The 26,831-nt window shown below is 33.1% G+C and overlaps 1 protein-coding gene across 1 annotated transcript; it reads left to right on the forward strand.

Annotated features, from left to right (window-relative positions):
• Window positions 1-119: 119 nt before the first annotated feature.
• LOC120208636 (histone-lysine N-methyltransferase SUVR4-like) lies at window positions 120-26,786 on the forward strand. Its single transcript, XM_039207856.1, has 10 exons — window positions 120-185; window positions 1,317-1,407; window positions 23,144-23,214; window positions 23,358-23,532; window positions 23,779-23,851; window positions 24,431-25,187; window positions 25,255-25,520; window positions 26,409-26,475; window positions 26,558-26,608; window positions 26,700-26,786. The coding sequence occupies exons 1-10, from the start codon at window positions 120-122 to the stop codon at window positions 26,784-26,786; spliced, it is 1,704 nt and encodes a 567-aa protein (XP_039063787.1).
• Window positions 26,787-26,831: the final 45 nt, after the last annotated feature.

Consider the following 26,831-nt stretch of genomic DNA (forward strand, 5'->3'; position numbering starts at 1 on the left):
CTCTTAATGTAGTGGTGTTCATGGGCTTGGCCGGATTCGAGCCTAGTTTCTCATGTGGTGAAAGTATATTGTATGTTTCAGATGGAATATGCCATATATATATTGATAAGTCTGTTAATATGGATATGATGAAGCAGATTGTTTTGGATGCAAAAATAGATTATCCAGCTGCTTGCAATGCAATGGTAATTTATTATTCATTTGTCTATTTATTTCTGAAATTTATTCTTTGAGGCTATATTATGTTTGAATATTTTCATATCGTGTTCAGCACATTGCATAGTTCTTTAATGATTCACTTTTACTTCAGGAAACTCTTCTTGTCCACAAGGATTTCAATCTTCGTTGCATATATAATTTGTTTATTTAATTTTCTAGATTTCTCTCAAATAAGTGATACTGATTGCGTAAGCTTTTTTTTCTTCTAATTTTAGTTTTTGCTTCCCAGATATTAGCTTAATATATCACATGATTCGTGGGCTAGGAACTATCAAACTCTACGTGGCCTATAATGTGTTGGAGGTGAGAACAACAGCTTAACCTAAGAACTATGAATGCATTTAAGAAGCTCATAACAGACGATGAATATTTACCATGAACAAAGTTGTGGACTGTCTGAGATTTTGGTGCTTCGTGGATTTAGATTTTAATCTTTGACTAGAGATGCTAGATCCTAACAGACTCAAGGTGTTTACAATGTGACATCTCGGTGGTGTCAATGATTGGAGTTCAAATTGGTTTTTCTAATGTAAGGAGACACCAACTTTAGGCAACTGATTAACAGATTTTTAGACGTTGAGAAGTAAATATTATTTAAGTTATATATTGAAAATGAGAAATTTAAGCTCTCACTCTCTTAATCATTAAACTTGATAAGTGAATTTTGCTTAAACGATTGCCTATTATATCTGATAGCATGTAATTAGAATAGTGTTATTTAACAATGTCTTTTAAAGTTGTGACTTGGGAAATTTCTCTTCTGAAGGAGAAAAGCATAACTTTTAAGTGAAGAGTATCTCAAAGAAAAGGATTAAGGTCGTGGATTTGGAGTAGTTAGCATGGCTTCTTATGCTTAAAATAAGTTCTTTTCGTTTGTAGTACATTAAATATTAGATAGTCTTTTAGGGATATTTTTGGATTAGTGACATTGGTGGTTTCATTATTTTATACCTCTGTTGTAGAATCTTTTTCTATCGCAATAAACTGTTGTGTATGTGTGTGATTTTATCATCCATGTTGATTCCACAGAACTTTGTATATTTGGCTGGTATTCTTGCTGAATTTTGTATAACATTGTCTCTTGTGTCCATATGCAGATGTTTCTTTCCTCCATTTGCAGTGCACATACTGATTGTATCATTACAGAAGACTGGGAAACTACAGAAGTCTTCCTGCATCAAGTCACAGGTAAGACCAGCATGTATAATATTATACACATGCTAAAAAAATAACAAGAGAGAAATCCCCAATCAAAATTTATCATTACAAACTTTCAATAGTAAACGTTAACTAGGAATTTATAATTTATTCTGAAAGTTACATATGCTATTATTTATCTTGTTTTGGAAATTAATACAAAGGTATGGTCAAAAGTTTAACCGGGGTAATGTAGTTTTTAAAGTTAGTGTCATTTTCCTTATACTGAATCCATATGTTTGAGGCTATTGGTGCTTTGACATGTTCAATGCAAATATCAATCCTGGCTTTGCCTCTATTTTGCATTTTGATCTGAAAACAAACATTTAGCTGATTACCAAGTTGGTCTTCATCAGATTTACTTCACATATCTTTTTCCCTAATGTGCATATCTTTTGGTACTTGTGATATGATTATTTTAATATAAATAAATTGTAGAAAAGATGAGGGGGAAAATTAATTGCTACATTAGAGAACTATATTTGATGTGAAAGTTAGCATTGGAACTGTAAGCTGCCTGTTATTTGTACAAGTGCGAAACAAAAGGGCAACAAAGTGTATAAGAGATGTACTTACCATATGTATGCATGCATTTTTAGTTTTAATATGTTGTAGCCCTTTTACACTATGTAGCATGCTGCATGTGAATCTTTATTTAACCTTTATAGATGTTTTGAGTTGATATTCATGGATATTTTCCCTGACTTTTGACTAAAAATTTGCACTTTATGATAGTACATATTTCATGAATTATTAACACATGGATCCTGAAGGCAAGAAATTTGGAGGAGGTAATATTGTTTAGAATCATGTTTTTTCTTCTAGTTTATCTTCTTGTAATATATTGTCTCTGAATCTATTGTTTTCATTTTTTGTTTGAATTGAAGGTACATTCCTGATGTAAATAATCAACTGAAGTTGCAGGTTAATACAAATTGCCACTAGAAGATTGTTTTTTATTCTAGTGAACAATGTTTTTTTAATTGAAAGAGAAAGAACCTAGACTAAACTCTAGTGAACAATTTTGAACTATGTTACATTTTAATTTAATTATATAAATTTTGATTTATTTTTCAACATAATTTGTTTTGTAATTAAATTTTAAGTTTATTGTTATTAGATAATGCTATAGAATATTAATTTTACGTAATATAAAGTAGAAAATGATATATGCGAAATCAGTTAACTATAGTGGCGTTTGTAAATAAAAGCCACCAGAAGCCAGGTTGTTTTGCGGCATTTTGTGAAGAAAACGTCACTAATGGCCACATATTTGTGGCATTTGTAAAAAAACCACTATATACATAGTTAATAGAGGTGTTTTTTTAACAAAAACGCCGCTAAATATCATAACATTAGAGACATTTTAGAAAACAAACACCACTAAAGATAAGGTAATTAGTGACACTTTCTTAAAAACACCGCTATAGATCTTGACCTTTTACGACGTTTTAAGAAAAATGTTGCTATAGAGCTTGACCTTTTGCAGTGTTTTTAAGAAAAATGTCGCTATAGAGCTAGACCTTTTGTAGCATTTTTTGTTCACAAACGTCGTTACCTTTTGCGGTGTTAGTTTTAGCAACGCTTCTTGCGACATTTTTACATATGCTGGGAAAGTATTTAGCGGCGCTTAAAAACTCCGCTAAAAACCTATTTTGCTATAGTGAATAATATACATATATATTCTTTATACACGTAATGCGTTGCCTCATTGAAAACCTTATCAGAAAAACTCAGGTCCCGTTTCATGTGGCTTTTTAAACGCACTTTTAGGTAAAAAGCTCATTTTGACCGCAAAATTAATGCTTGGTAAAAAATTTAAAAAAAATCCGGTAGAAATAGTTGTTTCCCAACCGCAAAAGCTATGATTTGTAGTTTTTTCATTTTCAACTTTGCATTAGGAAACAAATTATAATTTTACCCTTACTAATGCATGGGCTCCACTCAATTATGTATTTAAAGTTTATTTTAATAATTTTATATTAACATCCTTAAAAAACAATGTATTATTTAATAATTTATTTTAATTACTTAAAAGTAAATAAAATTCATGGTTTATATATAAAAATTCACTGTAATTTGCAAGCACTAATGTATTTTTTGTAATATTCTTTTTGTCAAAAAAATATTTAAAATATTATTTCATAATAATTTTAAATTCACATGTTAAAAAGTATTGATAATATATTTTTAATAAAATATTTCATTTATAAAAATATTAATATGAGTTTGTTGAAAACATTTTGATATACTAAACAATTTTGTAAATTAATTTTTATAAATTTTAAGATTATATTCGATTCAATTATTCGAATATACACAATTATTACTTAAATTTTTAAAACATCGATTTTTACTCCTTAATGAAAAATTGAGATCTATACTGGAAATAATTTTGAAAGAATTTTTGCTAAAGGTTTCAAACTTTAATCGAGTCAAAAACTCAATTTTAATATGGTAGTATCGATACTGCTAAGGCAATACCGATACCGTGCTTATAGAATCTCAAAATGGTACTGATACCATGCATGGTATCGATACCAAGCAATATAGCAGTACCGATACTATGGTTTCAGTACCGATATTACTCCTTTGGTATTGACTCTAATATTTTATAGAATCTCAAAATGGTACCAATACCATTCTCTGGTATCGATACTACTCTATATAGTAGTATCAATACTCCTTGAGAAAATATCGATACCATTGCTTTACAACGATCAATTTTTTTGTATTTATTGCAGATAGTATCGATACTATAGATATAGTATCGATACCAATAGCTTTTGAGCAACATTTAATGCGGAAAAATTGCCCCCAACAGCTCTATTCATTCCCACAACAACGCAAACAGTTGGAATTGATTGAGGGAGTATATGAACAAGATACCAAGCCATTTGTGATGACAAGAAACAAGAGAGAAAGCCAAAAACTTCAAGTGTGAGCTAAATCAAGTCAATATTCTTCAAATATTCTTTTTTCTTTCAAAGAACATTACTTGTACTCATTTGTATTCATTTCTCAAGTGTTCTTATTTGTTCTTGAATTGTGCAAACACATTCCTTGTGAGGTTTTTATAAATTTGCAAATTTGTAATTTTTCTCTTTGAAAGAGTGTCTCAAGAATTTGAGGTAGAATTCTTGAGGGAGTTGTAATGTTACACCTTATCCTCAAAGGTAGATACAAATTAGTGAATTTGTGAAAATCCTTAGTGTGGATAGCTAAGACAGTGGACGTAGACTTTGGTTGATAAACTCGAACCACTCTAAATTCTTGTGTTCATTCGTTTTAAATTTTTTCTCTTAAGCTTCAATAAAATTTTAATTGCTAATTTACCCCCTCTTGGCTATTTCATCATTCGATTGACTTAACAATTGGTATCAAAGCTAGACATATTGGAAGGTTTAACCACCTCTTGAGAAGATTCTAAAGGAGTTCAATCGTCATCAAAGTCATCAATGGCCTCTTCATCAAATTTCGAAATTGTTTGTGATTTTCAACCCATCAACAAGCCTTAATACTTTAATGGAGCCAACTATGCCTATTGTAAGAATAGGATGAAGTTATTTATTCAAGCTAGTGATTTGGGAGCATGGAGCATCATAATGAAAGGTCAATTTACTCCAACTAGAGATATGGAGATGTGGAGTGAAGAAGAGAAGAGACGTTCCAGCTCAACGCAAAGGCAATGCACATTCTATTTTGTGCACTTGGGCCCGATGAATATGGGAGAGTATCATCTTGTTCCAATGCAAAGGAAATATGGGACAAACTTGAAGTTACTCATGAAGGTACAAATGAGGTAAGAGAAACTAAAACTAGTCTTCTCAATCATAACTACGAAAACTTCAAGATGAGGCCGGATGAAGACATAAAATCTATGACCGATCGATTTTCGATTATTATCAATGGTCTCAAAGGCTTTGGAGAAGATATTCCAAATGATAAGGTAGTTAGAAAATGATCTACAACATTCCCAAGTCATGTAAATCCAAGAAGATCGCCATAGTTGAAGTAAAGAATCTAAAGACTCTCACCTTGGACGAGCTCACTGGTCTTTGCTTACTCATGAAATGATGGTAAAAGAAGAAGAAGATCAAGAAAAGAAATATGAATAAAATAAGGAAATGGAAAAGAAGAAAAAGATTGGGGTTGCTCTAAAATCCACTAAAGATGAGAGTGACTCAAATGATGAAGATGAAGATGAAGAAATGGAAATGTTTGCCAAAAGATTCAAACGTTTCATGAAGTCAAACAAAGGAAGAAGATTTTAAAGAAAAGAAAGCTTCAAGAATGAATCCAATGAGAATTACCCCATAATTTGCTATGAATGAAAAGCTGGGGCATGTTAAATTTGATTGCCCATAATTAACGAAGAAGTGATCCTCCAAGAAGAAGAACAAAACACATGTAGCTACATGGAGTGATGATGAGTTATCCAACGAAGAGGAAGAATAAGTAGCTCACTTGTGTCTCATGGCTGATGCAAACACTTTTTCACCACATGCAAAAGGAGTATTCTTAAACCTTTTAATGTTTTACTTACTTTATATTATTATTATCTATATCATAATCATACATATCATGCTAAGGTTATTAGTTATGTAAATTAATAGCTAAAGAGTAACTTAGCATATCCACATCTTTATGATTGATGCACATTATTATTTCAAGTATGTTAAGTATGTTAGATTAGCCTTGCATCCATTTAAGCATGATTCATTACATTCATGAAATGGCAGCATGCTTAATCATTCATTTGTTAGCTCATGTGTATTCATTTTAGCTCCTATGTCTTAAACATTTGCTTACATATGTTATATAATTATGTACTTAGCTCATGACATGCATACATAGCTCACCAGATCATATTCATGCACGACAGCAAGGTAATTGGATCCTATAAGCTCAATGCCTTTTATTTACTTTGTTTTCTTTACACATGTACGTCCATGAAAGATTGGCACACATTGGGGCAGCTTGTTGTAGTATTTGGAATCCATATACAGCTCACAATTAGCTCACAAACATCATGGCAGCTCGTGGAACACAATGCAAAGCTCAACTCAGCTTGAGGAGCTCAAGGCTAGCTAATCTCAGCTAGTTGTACTATTTGAAGACAAGCTGTTGAAAGTGACATTAAATGTAGCTGAACATAACTGAGTGTAATGCTAGGAAGCTTGGGAAATCATGACTAAGAAGATCTTTCACCACCAACCCACGCATTGCTAGCTAGCTTGACACATGCAAGCTTGAAGATAGCTCAACTCACGCCCAAGTCTTCATCCTATGCATAAGGCTACACCATAAGCCTCCTAGAGAACCATGTTCACTCCTTATGACCAACCAAGCCATGAGCTATGTGTGTTCCTCTTTTAGGTGCCAAGAGGAGTTGTTGCATAACCATTCGGCCAAGCAACCCTTACCATCTAAATTGGCGCCAACATGAAATGACTCAAGCACTATTCAGCCATGAGACATGCCCCCTCCATTCAGCCGAACCATCACCTATGTATTCATGTTAATTATGCAATTAATTATGTTATTTTAGAGGGACACAAGGGTTGGCTGAACCACCATGTATCCATTTGGCCATGTCCCTTCAAACTAGAAATAGGCTATTACATTTCATTTTTAATCACACCTTTCATTTTATATAAGTGAGTTTATTCTCTTTTCTCAAGTCCTTGTGACTTTTATCGACTTATCAAGTAAGTTAATTACTTGTGTCGTTAACCCCTATTCATTGATACTTATGGTTCTTATCTCCTTATAGAAAGTGGGTCAAAGTCTTTTGTTACCACCCCTTAGATAGATTTGTAAGGCTGGGTATTTGCTCATTATAGTACTGGTTCTTCCTTGGTCTTTCTAAGATACTATCCTCACCAACCATCCTTTGTTTCATCACCCATACCATAGCCATATCAACATACTTCCCCTACCAACTTCATAAAATAAATAGCCCTCTAATTCACCTTTACATCTACCACCAAGCCATCTCTTTGTACCATTCACTTATGCAGGTTATTTTGTTTCCTTCCTAGACCCACAATCAATTTAAGGTAGGATTACCTTACATCAAGCGGTATTCAAAGCTTTTGGTGGAAGAAGAAACGTGCAACAACAACAACAAAAATACAAGAAGAAGTACAAGTGAAAGAATAAAAAATCAGCAAAGAAATTGCAAGCACTCAAAAAAAGAAAATAAAGAATAAAAGAAAAGAAAAATGTAAAGAGAAGTTGAAAGCACAAATAACAAGTTCATCACCAATCCATTCAAGTAAGCATCTAAAATTGATTATGGCTATAGAAGGGTTGTGAAGTGACTTTGTGTAAATAACCCTTTTATTCTCTTCTTTTTTATTTCTAAGCCACCATTTTCATTATATTTTGCTTTTCGTTCCTACTAACCCTTTTATAGCCGGTAAACTTTACTTTGGTATAGTTTTGAGTAAAGTTACTTAGAACTGGAGATGAAGAGATTGAGAGGAAAAAGGCTTGAGCGTGGGAGACTAGAAAAGGACTAGTAAAAGCCTTGAAGTCTTAGAGTGCAAATATGAGCAGATTGAGTGACATTCAAGTTTTCTTTGGAGTGAACTCGTGAGGCTTTGTAAGGTCATTATTTGGTAAGGAATTTTTACACATTTTATTTTCTTCATTTCACTAATCATGTCTCGAAGTCCATGACGAACCCTTGGAAGAGAAACCCCTAACTTGCAAACTCAATCAATTATGCATGAGATGGCAAGATTGTTGAAACTAGAGGTGGAGCCCTTACATGAAAGGATTGATCAAGTTGAAGCATCTTTAGGCAATCAAAGGATAATTCTCCCTAGAATGGAAGAAGAATTTGAGGAGGAGTCTGATGTAGAGCAAATAACCCAAACAGCAAGAAGAGATGTCCATAGAAATCTAGGGGAAAGGTACTAAAATGATAACTTCAACAACATCAAGGTAACAATTCCTCCATTTCAAGGACGAACTGATCCTGAAGCTTATCTTGACTGGGTAATCAAAATTGAGCATATTTTTTAATGCCAAAACTACATGGAGCAAAAGAAAGTAAAGCTTGGCACTATGGAGTTTGTGGACTACACCCTCGTTTGGTGGGATCAATTAGTTAGTTCAATAAGAAGAAATTGTGAATGCCTAATCAATAATTGGGAAGAAATAAAGGCCATTATGATGAAAAGGTTCATGCCTACTCACTATCACCGAGATCTTTATCATAAGCTTCAAAATCTTAAACAAGGGAACTAGATCGTTGAAGATTATTTCAAGGAAATAGAGATAGCCATGATTCGAGCCAATATTGATGAAGGTAGAGAAGCAACCATGGAAATGTTTTTATTTGGCTTAAATCCCGAAATTGCTAACTTTGTTGAACTACAACATTATGTAGAGATTGAGGATATGGTACATGTAGCTATGAAAATCGAACAACAAATTAAAAGGAAGGTCTTCAATCGGAGTAGCCCAAGTTCGACCACCAAATGAAAACAAGAGCCTAATATTTTCCAGAAGCCAGCCCCAGCCCAAGTGAAGGAAAATGTTGAGATATCCAAAACAATTCAAGTGGGTGAATCCAGCAAGGGTAAAGAAAGACAAACAAACACTTTCGAGAGGTCTAGAGACATTAAGTGTTTCAAGTATTTTGGAAAAGGACATATTGCAAGCCAATGTCCCAACCGAAATACTATGATATTGCTAGATAATGGAGATGTTATCTCATATTCTAAAGAACCTGTCCATGATGAGGAACCATAAGCAATCCATAAAGACAAAACGAGAGAGAATGCTGATTATGGAGAAATGCTTTTGTCAAAAAGGTGTCTCCAATCACAAACAATTAAGGAGGATCTACAAAGGAACAACATTTTTCACACAAGATACAATGTCAAGGAAAAGGTGTGTATAATGATTATTGATGGAGGGAGTTGCACAAATATAGCCAGCACTATTATGGTGAATAAACTCGGCTTGACAGCCTTAAAGCATCCAACTCCATATAAACTCCAATGGCTCAATGAAGGAGGTGAGTTAAACGTTACTAAACAAGACCTAATTCCTTTTTTAGTTGGTAGGAGGATGAGGTACTTTGTGACATTATCCCTATGTATGCTAGCCACATTCTACTTGGGAGGCCTTGGTAGTATGAAAAAAGGGCCATTCATGATTGTTATCACAACCAATACTCCTTTAAGGATGAATGACATAAGGTAACTTTGGTGCATTTAACTCCTAAATAAGTCCAACAAGATCATATACATATGAGGAGGAGTGTCAAAGCCTTGCGAAAAAATAAACTACCATTGAAGATTGAAGGTGGACAAGACATGAAACTGAACTTCTTCATGAAGAAGTATGATAGTTCGATGCTAAAATTTGAAGGGATTCCAATGAATCATGGTGATTATTGGGATTCAAAGTCACAACTCTTCATCAAGGGTTTTGATCCATATCTTCAAAAAGTAAGTACCCATTCATTTGAAACATCATATCTCTTCACTTTTTCAAGACAAACCAAACGAAATGTCACTTCCAAAAAGGATATCCTTAGAAAAAGATATTTCCAAAAAGGTACATGTTGGTAATTCATATTCCAAAGAAAGGCCTAAAAGGAAATCTTGTGAAAGGGTACCTATTGGAAGAACACATTCATCCAAAGGATACTTTCTTTTTCCAAAAGAACGTAAAGCTATGCAAGAATAGAATGATAAATACTTTAAAGGCTTCAATTTGAGGACAAATCGCCTTAAAGAATGGGGGGATGATGCAAGCACATTTTACCACATGCAAAGGGAGTATTCTTAAACCTCTTAATGTTTTACTTACTTTATATTATTATCATCTATGCCATAATCGTACATATCATGCTAAGGTTATTAGTTATGAGAATTAATAGCTAAAGAGTAACTTAGCATATCCACATCTTTATGATTGATGCACATTGTTATTTTAATTATGTTAAGTATGTTACATTAGCCTTGCATCCATTTAAGCATGATTCATTACATTCATGAAATGGCAACATGTTTAATCATTCATTTGTTAGCTCACGTGCATTCATTTTAGCTCATAGGTCTTATACATTATCTTACATATGTTATATCATTATGCACTTAGCTCATGACATTGATTTACTTTGTTTTCTTTGCACATGTATGTACATGAAAGCATGGCACACATTGGGGAAACTTGATAGAGTATTTGGGATCCATATGCAGCTCACAATTAGCTCGTTAACATCATAGAAGCTTGTGGAACACAATGGGAAGCTCAAATCAGCTGGAGGAGCTCAAGGCTAACTAATCTCAACTAGTTGGACTATTTGAAGACAAGTTGCTGAAAGTGAAATTAAATGTAGCTGAACATAGATGAGTGTTATGCTAGAAAGCTTGGGAAATCATGGCTAAGAGGATCCTTTACCACCAGCCCATGCATTGCTAGCTAGCTAGAAACATGAAAGCTTGAAGATAGCTCAACTCACGCACAAGGCTGTTGCACATGTTTGGTCTTCATCCTATACATAAGGCTACACCATAAGTCTTCTAGAGAACCATGTGCACTCCTTGTGACCAGCCAAGCCATGTGTTATGCGTGTGCCTCTTTTAGGCACCAAGATGAATGGTTGCATAACCATTCGGCCAAGCAACCCTTACCCTCCAAATTGGCGCCAACTTGAAAGGAATCAAGCACTATTTAACCATGAAACATGCCCCCTCCATTCATTCAAATCAACACCTATGTATTCATGTTAATTATGCCATTTTAGAGGGACACAAGGGCTGGCCAAACCATTATGTATCCATTCAGCCATGTCCCTTCAAAAACTATAAATAGGCTATTATATTTCATTTGTAAGCACACCTTTCATTTAATATATGTGATATTATTCTCTTTTCTCAAGTCCTTGTGACTTTTATCGATTTATCAAGTAAGTTAATCACTTGTGGCGTCAACCGTTATTCATTGATACTTATGGTTCCTATATCCTTATAGATAATGGGTCCAAGTCCTTTATTACTACCACTTAGAGAGATTTGTAAGGTTGGGTTTTTGCTCATTGTAGCACTAGTTCTTCTTTTGTCTGTCTAAGATACTATCCTCACCAACCATTTTTTGTTTCATCTTCCATAACTTATCCATATCAACATACTTCCACTCACAATTTGCTCACAAACATCATGGCAGCTCGTGGAACCCAATAGGAAGCTTAACTTAGCTGGAGGAGCTCAAGGCTAGCTAATCTCTGCTAGTTGGACTATTTGAAGACAAGTTGCTGAAAGTGACATGAAATGTAGCTGAATATAGCTAAGTGTGATGCTAGGAAGCTTAGGAAATCACGGCTAAGAAGATCCTTCACCACCATCCCATGCATTGTTAGCTAGCTAGACACATGTAAGCTTGAAGATAGCTCAACTCACGCCCAAGGATGCTGCACATGTTTGGTCTTCATCCTATGCATAAGGCTAAACCATAAGCCTCCTAGATAACTATGTGCACTCCTTGTGACCAGCCAAGCCATGTGTTATGCGTGTGCCTCTTTTAGCCGCCAAGAAGAATGGTTGCATAACCATTCAGTCAAACAACCCTTACCCTCCAAATTGGTGCCAACTTGAAAGGACTCAATCACTATTCGGCCATGAGACATGCCCCCTCCATTCAGTCCAACCAACACCTGTGTATTCATGTTAATTATGCAATTAATTATGTAATTTTAGAGGGACAGAAGGGCTCGTGGAACATCATGGAACACATTAGGGCAGCTAGTTAGAGTATTTGGGATCTATATGCAGCTTACAATTAGTTCACAAACAACATGGCAGCTCGTGGAACTCAATGGGAAGCTCAACTCAACTAGAGGAGCTCAAGGCTAGCTAATCTAACCTAGTTGGCCTATTTGAAGACAAGTTGCTGAAAGTGACATTAAATGTAGATGAATTTAGCTAAGTGTGATGCTAGGAAGCTTGGGAAATCACAACTAAGAAGATCCTTCACTACCAACCCATGCATTGATAGTTAGCTAGACACATGCAAGCTTGAAGATAACTCAACTCACGTCCAAGGCTGCTGCACATGTTTGGTCTTCATCCTATGCATAAGGATACACCATAAGCCTCCTAGATAACCATGTGCACGCCTTTTGACTAGCCAAGCCATGTGATATACGTGTGCCTCTTTTAGGTGCCAAGATGAATGGTTATATAACCATTCGGCCAAGCAACCCTTACCCTCCAAATTGGTGCCAACTTGAAAGGACTCAAGCATTATTCAGCCATAAGACATGCCCCCTCTATTCAGTCAAACCAACACCTATGTATTCATGTTAATTATGCAATTAATTATGTTATTTTAGAGGGACACAAGGGCTGGCCGAACCACCATGTATCCTTCCGGGCATTTCCCTTGAAAAACTATAAATAAGCTATTACATTTCATTTGTAAGAACACCTTTCATTTTATATAAGTGAGATTATTCTATTTTCTCAAGTCCTTGTAACTTTTATCGACTTATCAAGTAAGTTAATTACTTGTGGCTTCAACCCCTATTTATTGATACTTGTGGTTCCTATCTCCTTATAGATAATGGGTCCCAGTCCTTTGTTACCACCCCTTAGAGAGATTTGTAAGGTTGGGTATTTGCTCATTGTAGCACTGGTTCTTCCTTGGTCTTTCTAAGATACAATCCTCACCAACCATCCTTTGTTTCATTACCCATACCTTAGCCATATCAACATACTTTCGCTACCAACTTCATAACATAAATAACCCTCCAATTCACCTATACATCTACCACCAAACCATCTCTTTGAGCTATTCACTTATGCATGTTGTTTTGCTTCCTTCCTAGATCCATAATCAATTTAAGGTACGAGTACCTTACATTAACGGTCATCGAGGGAGAATCTAAGGTAACCTCTAACTCATCTACATTAAATGAATATTCCTTTGATGAGTTACAAGAGGTTTATGATGAGTTGGCCTTGAAATTTGAGATCATACTTTCAAAACATAAGAAAAATATTTCAAAATTGAAAAATGAAAATGATCTCTTATCCTAGACCAACAATGAACTCGAAAGTAAGGTCAATGATATAAAAGTCAAAATAGAGGAGTTTGAAAAGAAAAATCATGACTTGCATAACCTACTTTCAAAAGGTCACGATGATCATAAAAAGAAACTTGATGATCTTAAAGCTTCTTTTAACAAAGTTGGATCAAATCAATTTGAAAAAGGAAAAAATTTAAAATCCAACTATGTTAGAAATAATTTTAGACCATACAATCATAGAGGTCACCAAAGAACCTCAAATGGGAAAGTTATTTAAAGTATATGGATCCCTAAAGAACTCATTACTACTAAAGACAAGGATATCCTAGAAAAATGGATACCTAAGGGGACTAGATTATTGGGAACTAATGCCTATAGACCCAAAAGAATTTGGGTACCAAAAATCAAAACTTAATCTATGTTTGTAGGTGGAGGAGCATTACTACAAGACACAAAACAAAAGCTCAAAGTCATGGTACCTTGATAGTGGATGCTCGAGACACATGACCGATGATAAGAGGTGGTTCTTGGAGCTTAATGCTAAATGTGGAGGAGTAGTAACCTTTGGTGCCAACTCAAAAGGTTACATTGAATGAATATGTTCTATTGGTAATAACTCTTCCATACTTACTGAAAATATTTTATATGTAAATGGGTTAAAGCATAATCTTCTTAGTATTAGTCAATTATGTGACAAGGGATACAATGTCTTATTCGATTCTAATGGTTGCAAAATTGTTGACATTGCATCTAATAAGATTATGCTTGTTGGTCATAGAATAAGAAACATTTACATGGTCATCTAGGTAATATTGACATGTCTAATATATGCTTAGTTGCTAAAGATGAGCATGATTATTGGTTGTGGTATAGGAAACTTGGACATGTTAGCATGAGTGTTTTACAAAAACTTGTTCAAGGAAATTTTGTAAGAGGCTTGCCAAAATTGAAATTTAATCATGCTAAAATTTGTGATGCATATGCTAAAGGAAAACACAAAATAACTTCCTTTAAACATATTAATGATGTATCATCTAGTAGAGTATTACAATTGATCCATATAGATCTTTTTGGACCTATTAGAACTACTAGCTTGGGTGGAAAATAATATGCATTTGTATTGGTTGATGATGACTCTAGGTTTACTAGGGTTCTTTTCTTAAGTACTAAAGATGAAGCTTTAGAAAGTTTCATCACTTTCTCTAAGATAATCCAAAATGAAAAATGTTACTCTATTTCAAGTGTTAGGAGTATCCATGGAACCAAATTTGAAAATCTTGGGTTTGGTGATTTTTGTAATTCAAATGGAATTACCCATAATTTTTCAGCCCCTAGAATCCCTCATCAAAATGGAGTTGTTGAGAGGAAAAATAGAACTTTAGAAGAAATGGCTAGGACCATGCTTTGTGAAAATAATTTGCCAAAATATTTTTGGGCGGAAGCCACAAATAACGCTTGTTATGTGATAAATAGAGTAATGATTAGGTCTATTTTAAAGAAAACTCCATATGAACTTTTCAAAAATAAAAAGCCTAACATTAGATATTTTCATTCTTTTGGATGCAAGTGTTTTGTTTTAAATAATGGAAAAGATAATCTTGGCAAATTTGATGCAAAAAGTGATGAAGGGATTTTTCTTGGTTACTCTTTAAATTCTAAAGCTTATCGAGTATTTAATAAAAGAACTTTAGTGGTAGAAGAGTTAATACATGTTGTTTTCGATAATAATCCCTCTCCGAGGAAGGATTCTTCTGTTGATGATGATGTAGGTATATTAAATCCAAATGACATGGGAGAATCATCATCTAAAGAAGAAGTGAAGAATGAGGAAACTCAAGAAGCTTTCAAGAATCTAACTATAGAGGAAAAGGAGGTCACATACCCAAGGGAGTACAACTATGTCAAGGATAGTGAGATTTTGGGTGATCCATCCAAAAGGGTAACCACTAGATCTTCTCTTAAAAACATTTGTAATTATGTTGCATTTATCTCATACATAGAGCCTAAGAATATCAAAGAAGCATTAAATGATGAACATTGGATTATGGCTATACAAGATAAGTTAAATCAATTTGAGAGAAGTCAAGTATGGACATTAGTTGAACGACCTAATAATAAGTCTACTATAGGTACTAAATGGGTATTTAGGAATAAACTAGATGAAAGTGGTAATATGTGAGAAACAAGGCTAGACTTGTTGCTCAAGTGTATACTCAAGAAGAGGGCATATATTTTTATGAAACATATGCTCACGTAGCTAGGATAGAAGCAATTAGAATGTTATTAGCATTTCCATGTTTTCATAGATTTACATTATTTCAAATGGATGTTAAAAGTGAATTTTAAATGGTTTTATAAAATAAGAAATGTATATGGAACAACCTTTCGAGTTTGAGGATTCAAAATTTCAAATCATGTTTTTAAATTAACAAAAGCTTTTTATTGTTTAAAACAAGCTCCTAGAGCTTGGTATGAAAGATTATCAAATTTTCTTATTGAAAAAGGTTTTTCAAAAGGGAAGGCTAACACTACATTGTTTATAAAATGCAAAGGTAAAGATTTGTTAGTAGTTCAAATTTATGTTGATGATATAATTTTTGGTTCTACTAATGATTTTCTTTGCCAAGAATTTGCTAAGCTAATGCAAGGTGAATTTGAGATGAGCATGATGAGGGAGCTTTCATTTTTCTTGGGGCTCAAATCAAGCAAAAAAAGATGGCATCTTCATCAATCAAGCAAAATACATCAAAGATATGCTCAAGAAGTTTGTATTGGAAAATGTAAAACCCCAAGCCACTCTTATGAGCTCATAAACAAAGCTTGACAAAGATGAAGAAGATAAGTACGTTGATGTTAAACTTTATAGGTCTATGATTGGATCTTTGTTTCATCTTATCGCAAGTAGATCGAACATTATGTTTAGTATTTTCTTATGTGCTAGATTTCAATCATGCCCTAAGGAGTATCACTTACATGCCATTAAGAGAATCTTTAGATACCTTAAGGACACTCCTAGCATAGGACTTTGGTATCCTAGAGACTCTAGCTTTAGCTTGCATGCCTTCTCAGATGCGGATTATGGAGGTTGCAAATTAGATAGGAAAAGCACCTCTGGTACATGTCAATTCCTAGGAAATATGTTAATTTCTTGGTTTTCAAAGAAACAAAACAGTGTTGCACTATAAACCACCGAAGTGGAATATATTTCATCCGATAGTTGTTGTGTACAAGTTTTATAGATGAAAAAACAACTTTTAGACTATGGAATTGATGTGGTTACCATTCCTATCAAGTGTGACAATACTAGTGTTATTTGTCTCACTAAAAATCCCATCCAACACTCTAGAACTAAGCACATTGAAATTAGACATCATTTCATTAGATATCATGTCTCAAAAGAAGATATAGTTATAGAATATGTAGATACTTTGCACCAAGTAGTGGATATTTTTACAGAACCTTTAGATAAAGAAAGAGTTTGGACACTTAGTAGATAATTAGGTTTAACCAACCTACCTTGATTTTGTGTTTAAAATAACTTTTGTACTTTTATGAATAAAGAAAAATACATGCAAAAATGACTTCTTTAATATCTTCTATGCTATTAGTTAGGGGGAATTTATGATTTTTCATGAACATTAACAACATGTTCAAATTATGCTTAAGTGTATGATTATTTGCTTGAACATAATTGATTTTTCTCAATTAGAGTTGCCTATACCACTATTCTTGTTTAAAATTGCATCCTATGTGTATATTTGCAAATTTTTTGAACCATTATGTGCACTTAATATCGATATTGTTCATATAATATCGATATTGTTCTTACTTAGTATCGATACTCTTCATCCAGTACCGATACTCTCGATAGGGTATCGATATCATGGTATTGATACTACTCAAGATTTGCCTTGAAGTATCGATACTCTTCGAACAGTACCGATACTACTAAATGATTTTAGGCTCTAAATCCCTAAAAATAACATCTTTTGCCTTCAAACCCTAAAACAAACTCTCAGTCATTCTCTTTCTCCTCTCAACCCAAAATTTCCATTGCTTCAATCCAACATTTGCAAGTCGGAATTTCAGTGTTCTTCAACTTCTAAACCTGCTACTATCATCAAATTAGTGCATTCAATATCAAAATCTCATCTCAATCCAACTTTCAAGGTAATTTTTAACCATATTTTATTTCTTTTTTAATCTAGGACTAGTTTTAGATAGTTTTAATTTAAATTAGTGAATGGGAGTCACTTATTTTGTAGTTTTACACTATGTTATACAATTTGTTTCTTCAAAATCATCATAATTTCTTCAAAATCTTCATAATTTCGAAAATTTTAAATTTAAAAAAAAATTGTGTTTTGTTTGATTATATATGTATATACTATTGTTTTTCAAAAATTGTTTTTTCACAAAGTTTTTTTTCTTGTAGCCCATTATAATTTAGTTCTAGGTTACTTTGAATTGAGGACTCATAATGAGTTTTGGTATTAATTGTTTGAACACATATGTTGTCTATTTTCAGGTATATTATTTTGATTTTAGTAACATGTCTCATAAACGCCCTAGATCATCCTCTAGTCGTGTCAACCCTCCTACAAATACTCCTCTTAACCCTCAAGAAATGAATATCCAAAACTCATGTTTCAACAAACCCAATCATAGAAACTTTTATTCCCGGTACCTAAATCATTTTGAGTCTTATCCTATTAGGGGAGAACGTCTTCACTCTCTTAAGGCGATGCAACAAATAAATTTCAGATATTTACCCATTCTCCAAGCTTAGAAATTAGACAACACTTTTAAAGTCAAACCCGTTGTCTATAACCAGCTTGTCCGTATTTTCTATTCCAATGCAATTTGTGTCCAAAATGAATCTCGTACTCAAACCGAAAGTATTCATCCCTATCTTTTTGGAGAATACATTACCATTGATTCTGATTCTATAGCTCATGCTTTTGGTTTAGAAAATATAGGAATAGATAACGAGCGAGATTTCGTACCTTCATCATATCAAGTCGGAAAGAGTGCGAGTGTCCAAGACTATCACGAACAATTCCGACACTTAATAATCTCTTGGTGGTTTCGACCATCCAGAGGTAAGTACTCCACTTTCCGTAGTATAGATATATGGTGGATACATTGTCTATAAAATAATAAAAGAATAAATCTTGCTCAAATCATCTTTGGAGAGCTAGTAGAAACCGTCAATAATGTACCTTCTAAGAGAGTCGAATCTTTAGTATACAGTTATCTACTTAGTAATATGTTCATCAAAGTCGGTCTTAAAGTATACCTAGATGTTGCCATCCTTTTTAGTACATAAATAGACTTTACCTCTCTTAGAAAATCTAGATGGACTGGGGACAACATAACTTGGACAAGATCAACCAAGAAGACTCCCAGTGCAAGTTTTTCATAAGCAGCTCCGACTCTAGTTCCTTAACTCGATGACGTTTTACAGGATGTCGATGATCCTGTAAATCGTGTTCCCGATGATGAGCCTAATAGAGAAAGTAGTATGATGCCTCCATACTTTCGATCGCTTATGGAGACATTGGATCTAAGGTTCGCATCCATGGAGTCCCATTTTACTGCTATGGGAACTTAGTTGTCTAAACTACAATAGGATACTCGAGCTACATTCGGCACAATGAATAATAGATTCAATGTAGTAGATGATAGGCTCGATGCGCTTACTAGAGATGTGGCATCTTTTAGAGCACATCGATACAATCTTGATCCACCATCGGATGTTTGAGCTTACTACTCTTTGCTAGTTATTCTTAGGTTGATTTCCTATTGTGAACCTTGAATGTTATTTGATATTTTGATACTTTGGATTTGGTTGAATATTTCTGTTTATGGATTATTGATTTTATTTATAAGGCTTTGCATTTCTTATTCATCATTTTGCGTCATAGTATGTTTATGACCATGCCCAAATATATATTGAATATTGTTAATGTTGACTAACCTCTTTTGGTCATCTTGATCTTCAGATCTATACTTATATCTTGTTTATACTAAATGAGTCTTTTTGATTTAACAAAAAGGGGGAGAAATATTAAAGTAAGGGGGAGTAATTTTCTCACAAAGAAAATCTTAAAATTTCTAAAAGGTTTTGTTATATCAAAAGGGGAAGATTGTTGAAAACATTTTGATATTTTGATATACCAAACAATTTTGTAAATTAATTTTTATAAATTTTAAGATTATATTTGATTCAATTATTCGAATATATACAATTATTACTTAAAGTTTTAAAACGTAAATTTTTACTCCTTACTTAATGAAAAATTGAGATATATACTAGAAATATTTTTGAAATAATTTTTACTAAAGGTTTTGAACTTTAATCGAGTCAAAAACTCTATTTTAATATCGTAGTACCGATAATGCTAAGGCGGTACCGATATCGTGCTTATAGAACCTCAAAATGGTACCGATACCATGCATGATATCGATACCAAGCAATATAGTAGTATCGATACTATGGTTTCAGTACCGATACTACTCCTTTGGTATTGACTCTATATTTTTCAAAATTTTAAAATGGTATTGATACCATTTTCTTGTATCGATACTACTCTATATAGTAGTATCGATACTCCTTGAAACAATATCGATATCGTTCCTTTACAATGGTAAACGTTTTTGTATTTATTGCCGATAGTATCGATACTATAGATATAGTATCGATACCAATAGCTTCTGAGCAGTATTTAATGCGGGAAAACTGCCCCCAACGGCTCTATTCACTCCCAAAACAACTCAAACTGTTGTAATTGATTGAGGGAGTATATGAACAAGATGCCAAGCCATTTGTGATGACAAGAAACAAGAGAGAAAGCCAAAACTTCAAGTGTGAGCTAAATCAAGTCAACATTCTTCAAATATTCTTTTTGCTTTTAAAGAACACTACTTGTACTCATTTGCATTCATTTATCAAGTGTTCTTATTTGTTCTTGAATTGTGCAAACACATTCCTTGTGAGGTTTTTATAAGTTTGCAAATTTGTAATTTTTCTCTTTGAGAGAGTGTCTCAAGAATTTAAGGTAGAATTCTTGAGAGAGTTGTAAGGTTACACCTTATCCTCAAAGGTAGATACAAATTAGTGAATTTGTGAAAATCCTTAGTGTGGATAGCCAAGGTAGTGGACGTAGACTTTGGTTGATAAAGTCAAACCGCTCTAAATTCATGTGTTCATTTGCTTTAAATTTTTTCTCTTAAGCTTCCACAAAATTTTAATTGCCAATTCTACCCCTCTTCGCTATTTCATCCTTCAATTGACTCAATAGAGTTATCTTAAAATATTTTTTATATTTTTTTATTATAGTTTAAGTTGATATATTTTATATATCATAATATTAATAAGTGTAAATATAATTTAAATTCTATATTTTTTAATTTACAACTTAATGTCTATAATGGACATTTTATCTTTTTCAAATCACTTTTTAACAGCAATCTCAAATAGTTAAATTTTAAACTGCACTTTTAAAAGTTCTTTTGTATCACACTTTTAAAAGTCACTTTCAAAAGCCTTACCAAATTGGCTCTCAATGAGACAAAACCTTAGTTAAGAAAAAAAATGTGTATTTTACTTTCTCTCTCTCTCATGATAAAACCATTTAAGATCTTTATGTTTTCACAATTCAATCTTGGATACAATCTTCAAATTTTAAAATAAATAATGTATTAGTGAACAAATCTTCTAAATTACTCCTTAAATAGATTCATCAAATACTTATATTACTATTCTTTTAAATATCATGGGGGAGAAACTTTAAAGAAAAATATATTTACTTTGATGTATCTTCTTTTCAATCGAGTTGTACATTATACATTATTTTCGTACAAGATAGTTGACATCTTATTATACGGAAACAAATCACATATCTTCTTAATGTGTTGGATCAATAATCTTAGTCAATTACATTCTCAACTTATCTTATGCATGTCAATTATTTCTACATGATTTGTATAGACATCTAATAATATTTGAAGATCTAAGATCTTGTAGCACTTAAACCGTGTTTTTATACCAACAATGTTGCTTCCATACCAATAGTTTATTTTCTCTTCAAGATAAAAATTATCTTTATTCACATTTTTGCAATCATCGTGATATTCAATAGATATAATATATTTATATTGAATCTATTTAAGATCCTTTTAATATGTGTTCACACATTCAAAGTTCATATTTAAGTATTCGATCTATAAGTTGAGACAAAATTTGATTTCAGGATTCTGTATTCCGAATACTCTTTTTAAACGATTAAAATGTTTTTGAAGCACTTTAGGATTTTTTAATTTATAATTCTTTAGGAGTTCGAATTCAAAGTATACAATAATTTTTATATTTTGATCTTGATGTTTTATAAAGAAACATGAGCGAGTTGGATCATCATTACAACCTTCAACAAATATTTATTGAGTTAGATATGTCACATACGTTCAAATTGATTCATTATACGCATATTTGTACAAACTTTTAAAGAATTTCTAGATACTTCTAATATTTTATTAACTTAAATAAACATTCTCACTCCCTAAGTAGGTATAGAAAATTATAGTTTCATAGGAGACGTCTTGAATCCAAATCAGGAGTGCCAATAGTCTTTTTGGCCGATGGAAAACCAATAGACTTAAGTGTAAACCCTAAAAACTGAAAATTTAGAAATGCAATCCCTAACCCTAATAAATATATTAGGTCAATAACATTCTCTAAGTTATTCCTGTTCTTTTGGTCAATAGTTAAGGCCGGCCCATTAGAAATCCCCCAATTGTATTTGTACCAATCTAAAATTACTTGGCGTGATAAAACCAAAAAAACCAAATACAAATCAAGAGTTTGATTACAACCCTTCATTGCCTAAAGCAGAAGTTTCAATTCTTTCGCTAAAACAAAAACCCTAAAGTCTTGTATAGTTTATTGTTTATAATTAATATTTGTCAAATATCATCCGACGGAATGTTCTCCTTCAATCTCAAACAACTAACGTAAAAAATATAATTTTTTCGTAATATTCCATGTTTATTGGAGTTGTTTCGTATCTAGCGCTGTTTCGTTTAGGTTTTCGTATGTTTGTTTGCTGCAGCAAGTAGTGGGTATATATATATATATATATATATGGCGGCTGCAAGTCAAGAAAGAATATCACGAGCCTGTTCAGCTATGGAGAATATAAACGGCGCTCCACTAAAAACAGTGAGTGATTCTTTGAAAAGTTCAATGACGATAATAATAGGGAGTTTATTGAAGATAATCATGACAATTTTTGTTTTCGAGTTTTTGCAGGAGAAAATAAAAGATCTGGAAGATAAGGTATACACATAAAACTGGGTATTGATTTCATTATATCAATGAAAACATGAGGTGTTTGATATACTATTACGATCAGCTCCTACTGGAAGCAAAAGATGATCGAAGAATCTTGGAATTGAAGCTTATAATCAGGGTTTTAAAAAACGGTCCGCGACCGTGATTTCGGCCGCGATATAGCGGTTTCGTCGCCGTCCGAGTTACCCGCGACGGCCGTAATAATGTCCGCGACAGCAGCAATAGCGCCCGCAACGGCCACAATCGCAGTAAATTTGAAATAACCGAAAATACGACAGTGACCGTGATTTGAAGCCCTGCTTATAATCAAAACGCTACAGGATTGGACCAAGTTATTGAATTATGGTCTGATGACGCTGAAGCAGATATTGTAGTGAAAAGGTGCAGGAGGGTGATCGAAGAGGGGCCTTTTGAACCATACTGCTGCAAAAGATCCTAGATATCTAAGGATAAAGAAAAGGAAACAGATTATAATCAGGTCTGTGATCATGGTGGAAAATTATGTAAGCGCTCTGGTTCAACTTTGGGAATAAGCAAACTGATGGTTCGGTGAAGAGGACTAAAACCTGGGCTTTATCAAAAGGGGAAGCACAATTAACTGGTGTTTCTTTTAACAGTTACCTCCGGTTGTATGGACAGAACCAGAATCAGGCGTTGCATGAATCTATACCATCAGATAGTGGGGCTCCAATTGCTTCTATTCATCAAGGTACGTGCATATTCTTCTACTTCTAATAGTCCATTGTATGAGAAATGATTTAACCAGCAGTACATATACATATATACTCCTTGGGAATAATTATTAGAAGGTAAAATATCAAAAAATGCCTATAATTGTCCTTTCTTCTTGCTAGTAAAAAGTAAATGAAATGAAAAAAAAAGATACAAATTTCATGGTCCAACTTGTTTCCCCTTGGGATTTTATATGTTGGATGGCACTGCTGATTTTGTGCAGATCAAATTTCATGTGAATTTGGTTCTTCCAGTAGAAAAGTTACAAATGTTAAGGTAGAGGGGGTCTATCTTGGGTGAACGTAGTCGTAATTGTCATGACACATCTCAATTAGATATCGTTTATGTTACGGAATACGACTATCGGATAGAGTAAAATCGTAATTGATAATTTGATAAAATAAAAATAAAGATAAAAAAGACACAAATTTTACGTGAAAAACTCTCTAAATAATATAGAGTAAAAACTACGGGTAAATGTATAAGAATTTTACTATGAGAAAATAGGAATTACACTTCTCTCGATTTAACAAAGAGAAAACAATAACAATTCTCTCTTAATAAAAAATAGAAAACAACTTTCAAGAAAATTCTCTAAATTTTATAATATTAAAAAAAACTAAAATAATTTGAAATAATTTTAAAGTTAAATAGATTTAAATATTTATAATTAAAGCTATTAATCTTATAAATACCTTAAAATATAATGATCAAATATATAATTTTATAATCCAAGAATTTCAACAATTCCTGCCATTTTTTGACAATTCCTCCTTTTTTTTCGTGCTTTCGGTGCATGTGCATTAGCACCAATTTTCAACAGTTTCGTCTGACAATGGAGCCATCTAAATCTTCTTGACGTACAACTCTTCCAGAAAAGACATTTTGGACTCGCCGAATCTGGAAGCAATCATGACGGAAGTGGAAAACGAATATCGAACCATTTACAGAATCGCAGACCCAGATTTCTCCGTGTTTAAGCTCATGCAAGATATCTGCAAACGTTGTTCATCAGCACAACTTTCTAAACAAGAGATTTTAAACACAAATGAGCCTGCAATGACTCCAACTGCAGTTGATAAAGAGACCCAAATCTCCCAACTGGTTCATGGCTGCAGACTGAAGGCTGTCATGAAGAATCTGCAGGACATAACCCGTGGAGAAGAAGGTGTACAAATACCCTTGTTGAACGACAATGGTGCCATGGAATTGCCAAACTTTTTCTACATTTCTAAGAACTTAGTGTTCAAAGATGCTTATGTGAGTTTTTCATTAGCTCGTATATCAGATGAGAGTATTTGTTCACAATGTGTTGGTGATTGTCTGTCATCGGACATACCATGTGCATGCGCCGGAGAGACCCGAGGGGAATTTGCTTACACAAAAGGAGGATTCTTAAAAGAAAAGTTTCTAGACGAAGCCATAACAATGTCACGTAAGCCTAAAAGACAACACTTTTATTACTGTGAAAACTGCCCTTTGGAGAATAATCCATTGGAAAAGTACAAAAGAAACAGGGCATGCAAGGGACACCTAATGAGAAAGTTCATCAAAGAATGCTGGGACAAGTGCGGCTGTAACAAGAAATGTGGGAACCGTGTGGTTCAAAGAGGCATCAGAGCTTCTTTGCAGGTTAATTTCTTGTTTCTTGTTGCCGATTTTGTCCATATATATATCTCTAATCGGCTGGTGTGTTTAGGTGTTTGGCACCCAAGAAGGGAAGGGTTGGGGGCTTCGAGCCGTGAATGCATTGAAGAAAGGGACATTTGTGTGCGAGTACGTGGGGGAGATTGTAACCAACCATGAACTGCATTTGAGAAATAACCAGAGAAGTGGAGAGGAAGAGCATACATATCCTGTGTTATTGGATGCAGATTGGGGCTCTGAGCGTGTTCTCAAGGATGAAGAAGCTCTTTGTTTGGATGCTACTAACTACGGTAACTGCGGCAGATTTATCAATCACAGGTAACTCAACTATTCCATTTCTTATGGTCATTGCTTTTCATATCATTTTTTTCCTCTAAAATTAATCAACATAATCCGAAACGGATATTAAATATGAGAATTTGGGTGATTATGCAACTGTCTAACATACTGTGAATTTTAATCTAAAATGTTATAATGTTCTATTTAAAAAAAAATTACAACCGATAATAATTTCAGATAATAATTTCGGTTACAATGGAGAATGTCACATTGCGATGTACTCTAACAAAAAATGCTACATGTATGCTATAAAAAGTTACATAATTGATAATATATCAGATACTATCAAATTGTTTTACTGGAAATATTTTTACGTTGCAACTGAAATAGTCATGCAATAGGCATAATTTGTTATGAATGATGTAATAATTTTAGAGTAAATTATACATTTAGTACTTAAACTATCAGTTTTTATCCGTTTTAGTACTTAAACTTTTATTTTTTTTAAAACCATATCTAACATTCAATTTTTGTTTCATTTTAGTATCCTGTCGTTAAAAACTTAACACACTTAGTAAAACTATCAGTTTTGGTCCATTTTAGTACCTCAACTTTTAATTTTTTTCCAAAATTTAACGTTAAATTTTGAATGTGAATACTAGAATGAAACAAAAACTAAACTTTAGATATGATTTTAAAAAAGTTGAAAGTTTAGGTATTAAAACATATTAAAATTGATAATTTAGATATTAAACACATAATTTACTTTATTTTTTTTATTTCAACTCGAAATGTATTCAAAATTATTTTAAAAATGTACTCTTTGATAACTTTATTTTTAGTTCTAATTGATTTATGTCGTTCTCTATCTTTATATTAGTGGATTGTATTTTAGACTGATAAGATTTTTGAGAAAAAAAACCGCAGGTGTTTTGATTCAAATTTAGTGGAGATTCCAGTGGAGATGGAGATTCCAGATCATCATTATTATCATGTGTGATTTTAATATTTTAATTTATATTCTTGTCTTTTTAATAGTCTTCAAGTAGCTCATATTTCTTTCTACTGCAAAACAGCTCGCTTTTTTCACGGCCAGAGATATCGAAGCAGCTGAAGAATTAACTTGGGTAAAATTTAAAAAGAAAAGCTTCTTTTCTTTTCATTTATTTTTTATTTTATTGCTCAATGCAATTAACCATTCAGATTGATCGATTGCAGGATTATGGCATCCACTTCGATGACAAAACTCATCCCATTAAAGCATTTAATTGCAAATGTGGAAGTAAATTTTGTCGAGACAAGTAAATTTTCATTTTATCTACATTTTATTGGTCTTGTAATCGTTCTAAT

Source organism: Hibiscus syriacus, unplaced genomic scaffold, assembly GCF_006381635.1.
Source record: "Hibiscus syriacus cultivar Baekdansim isolate YM2019G1 unplaced genomic scaffold, ASM638163v2 tig00016725_pilon, whole genome shotgun sequence".
Taxonomy (NCBI): domain Eukaryota; kingdom Viridiplantae; phylum Streptophyta; class Magnoliopsida; order Malvales; family Malvaceae; genus Hibiscus; species Hibiscus syriacus.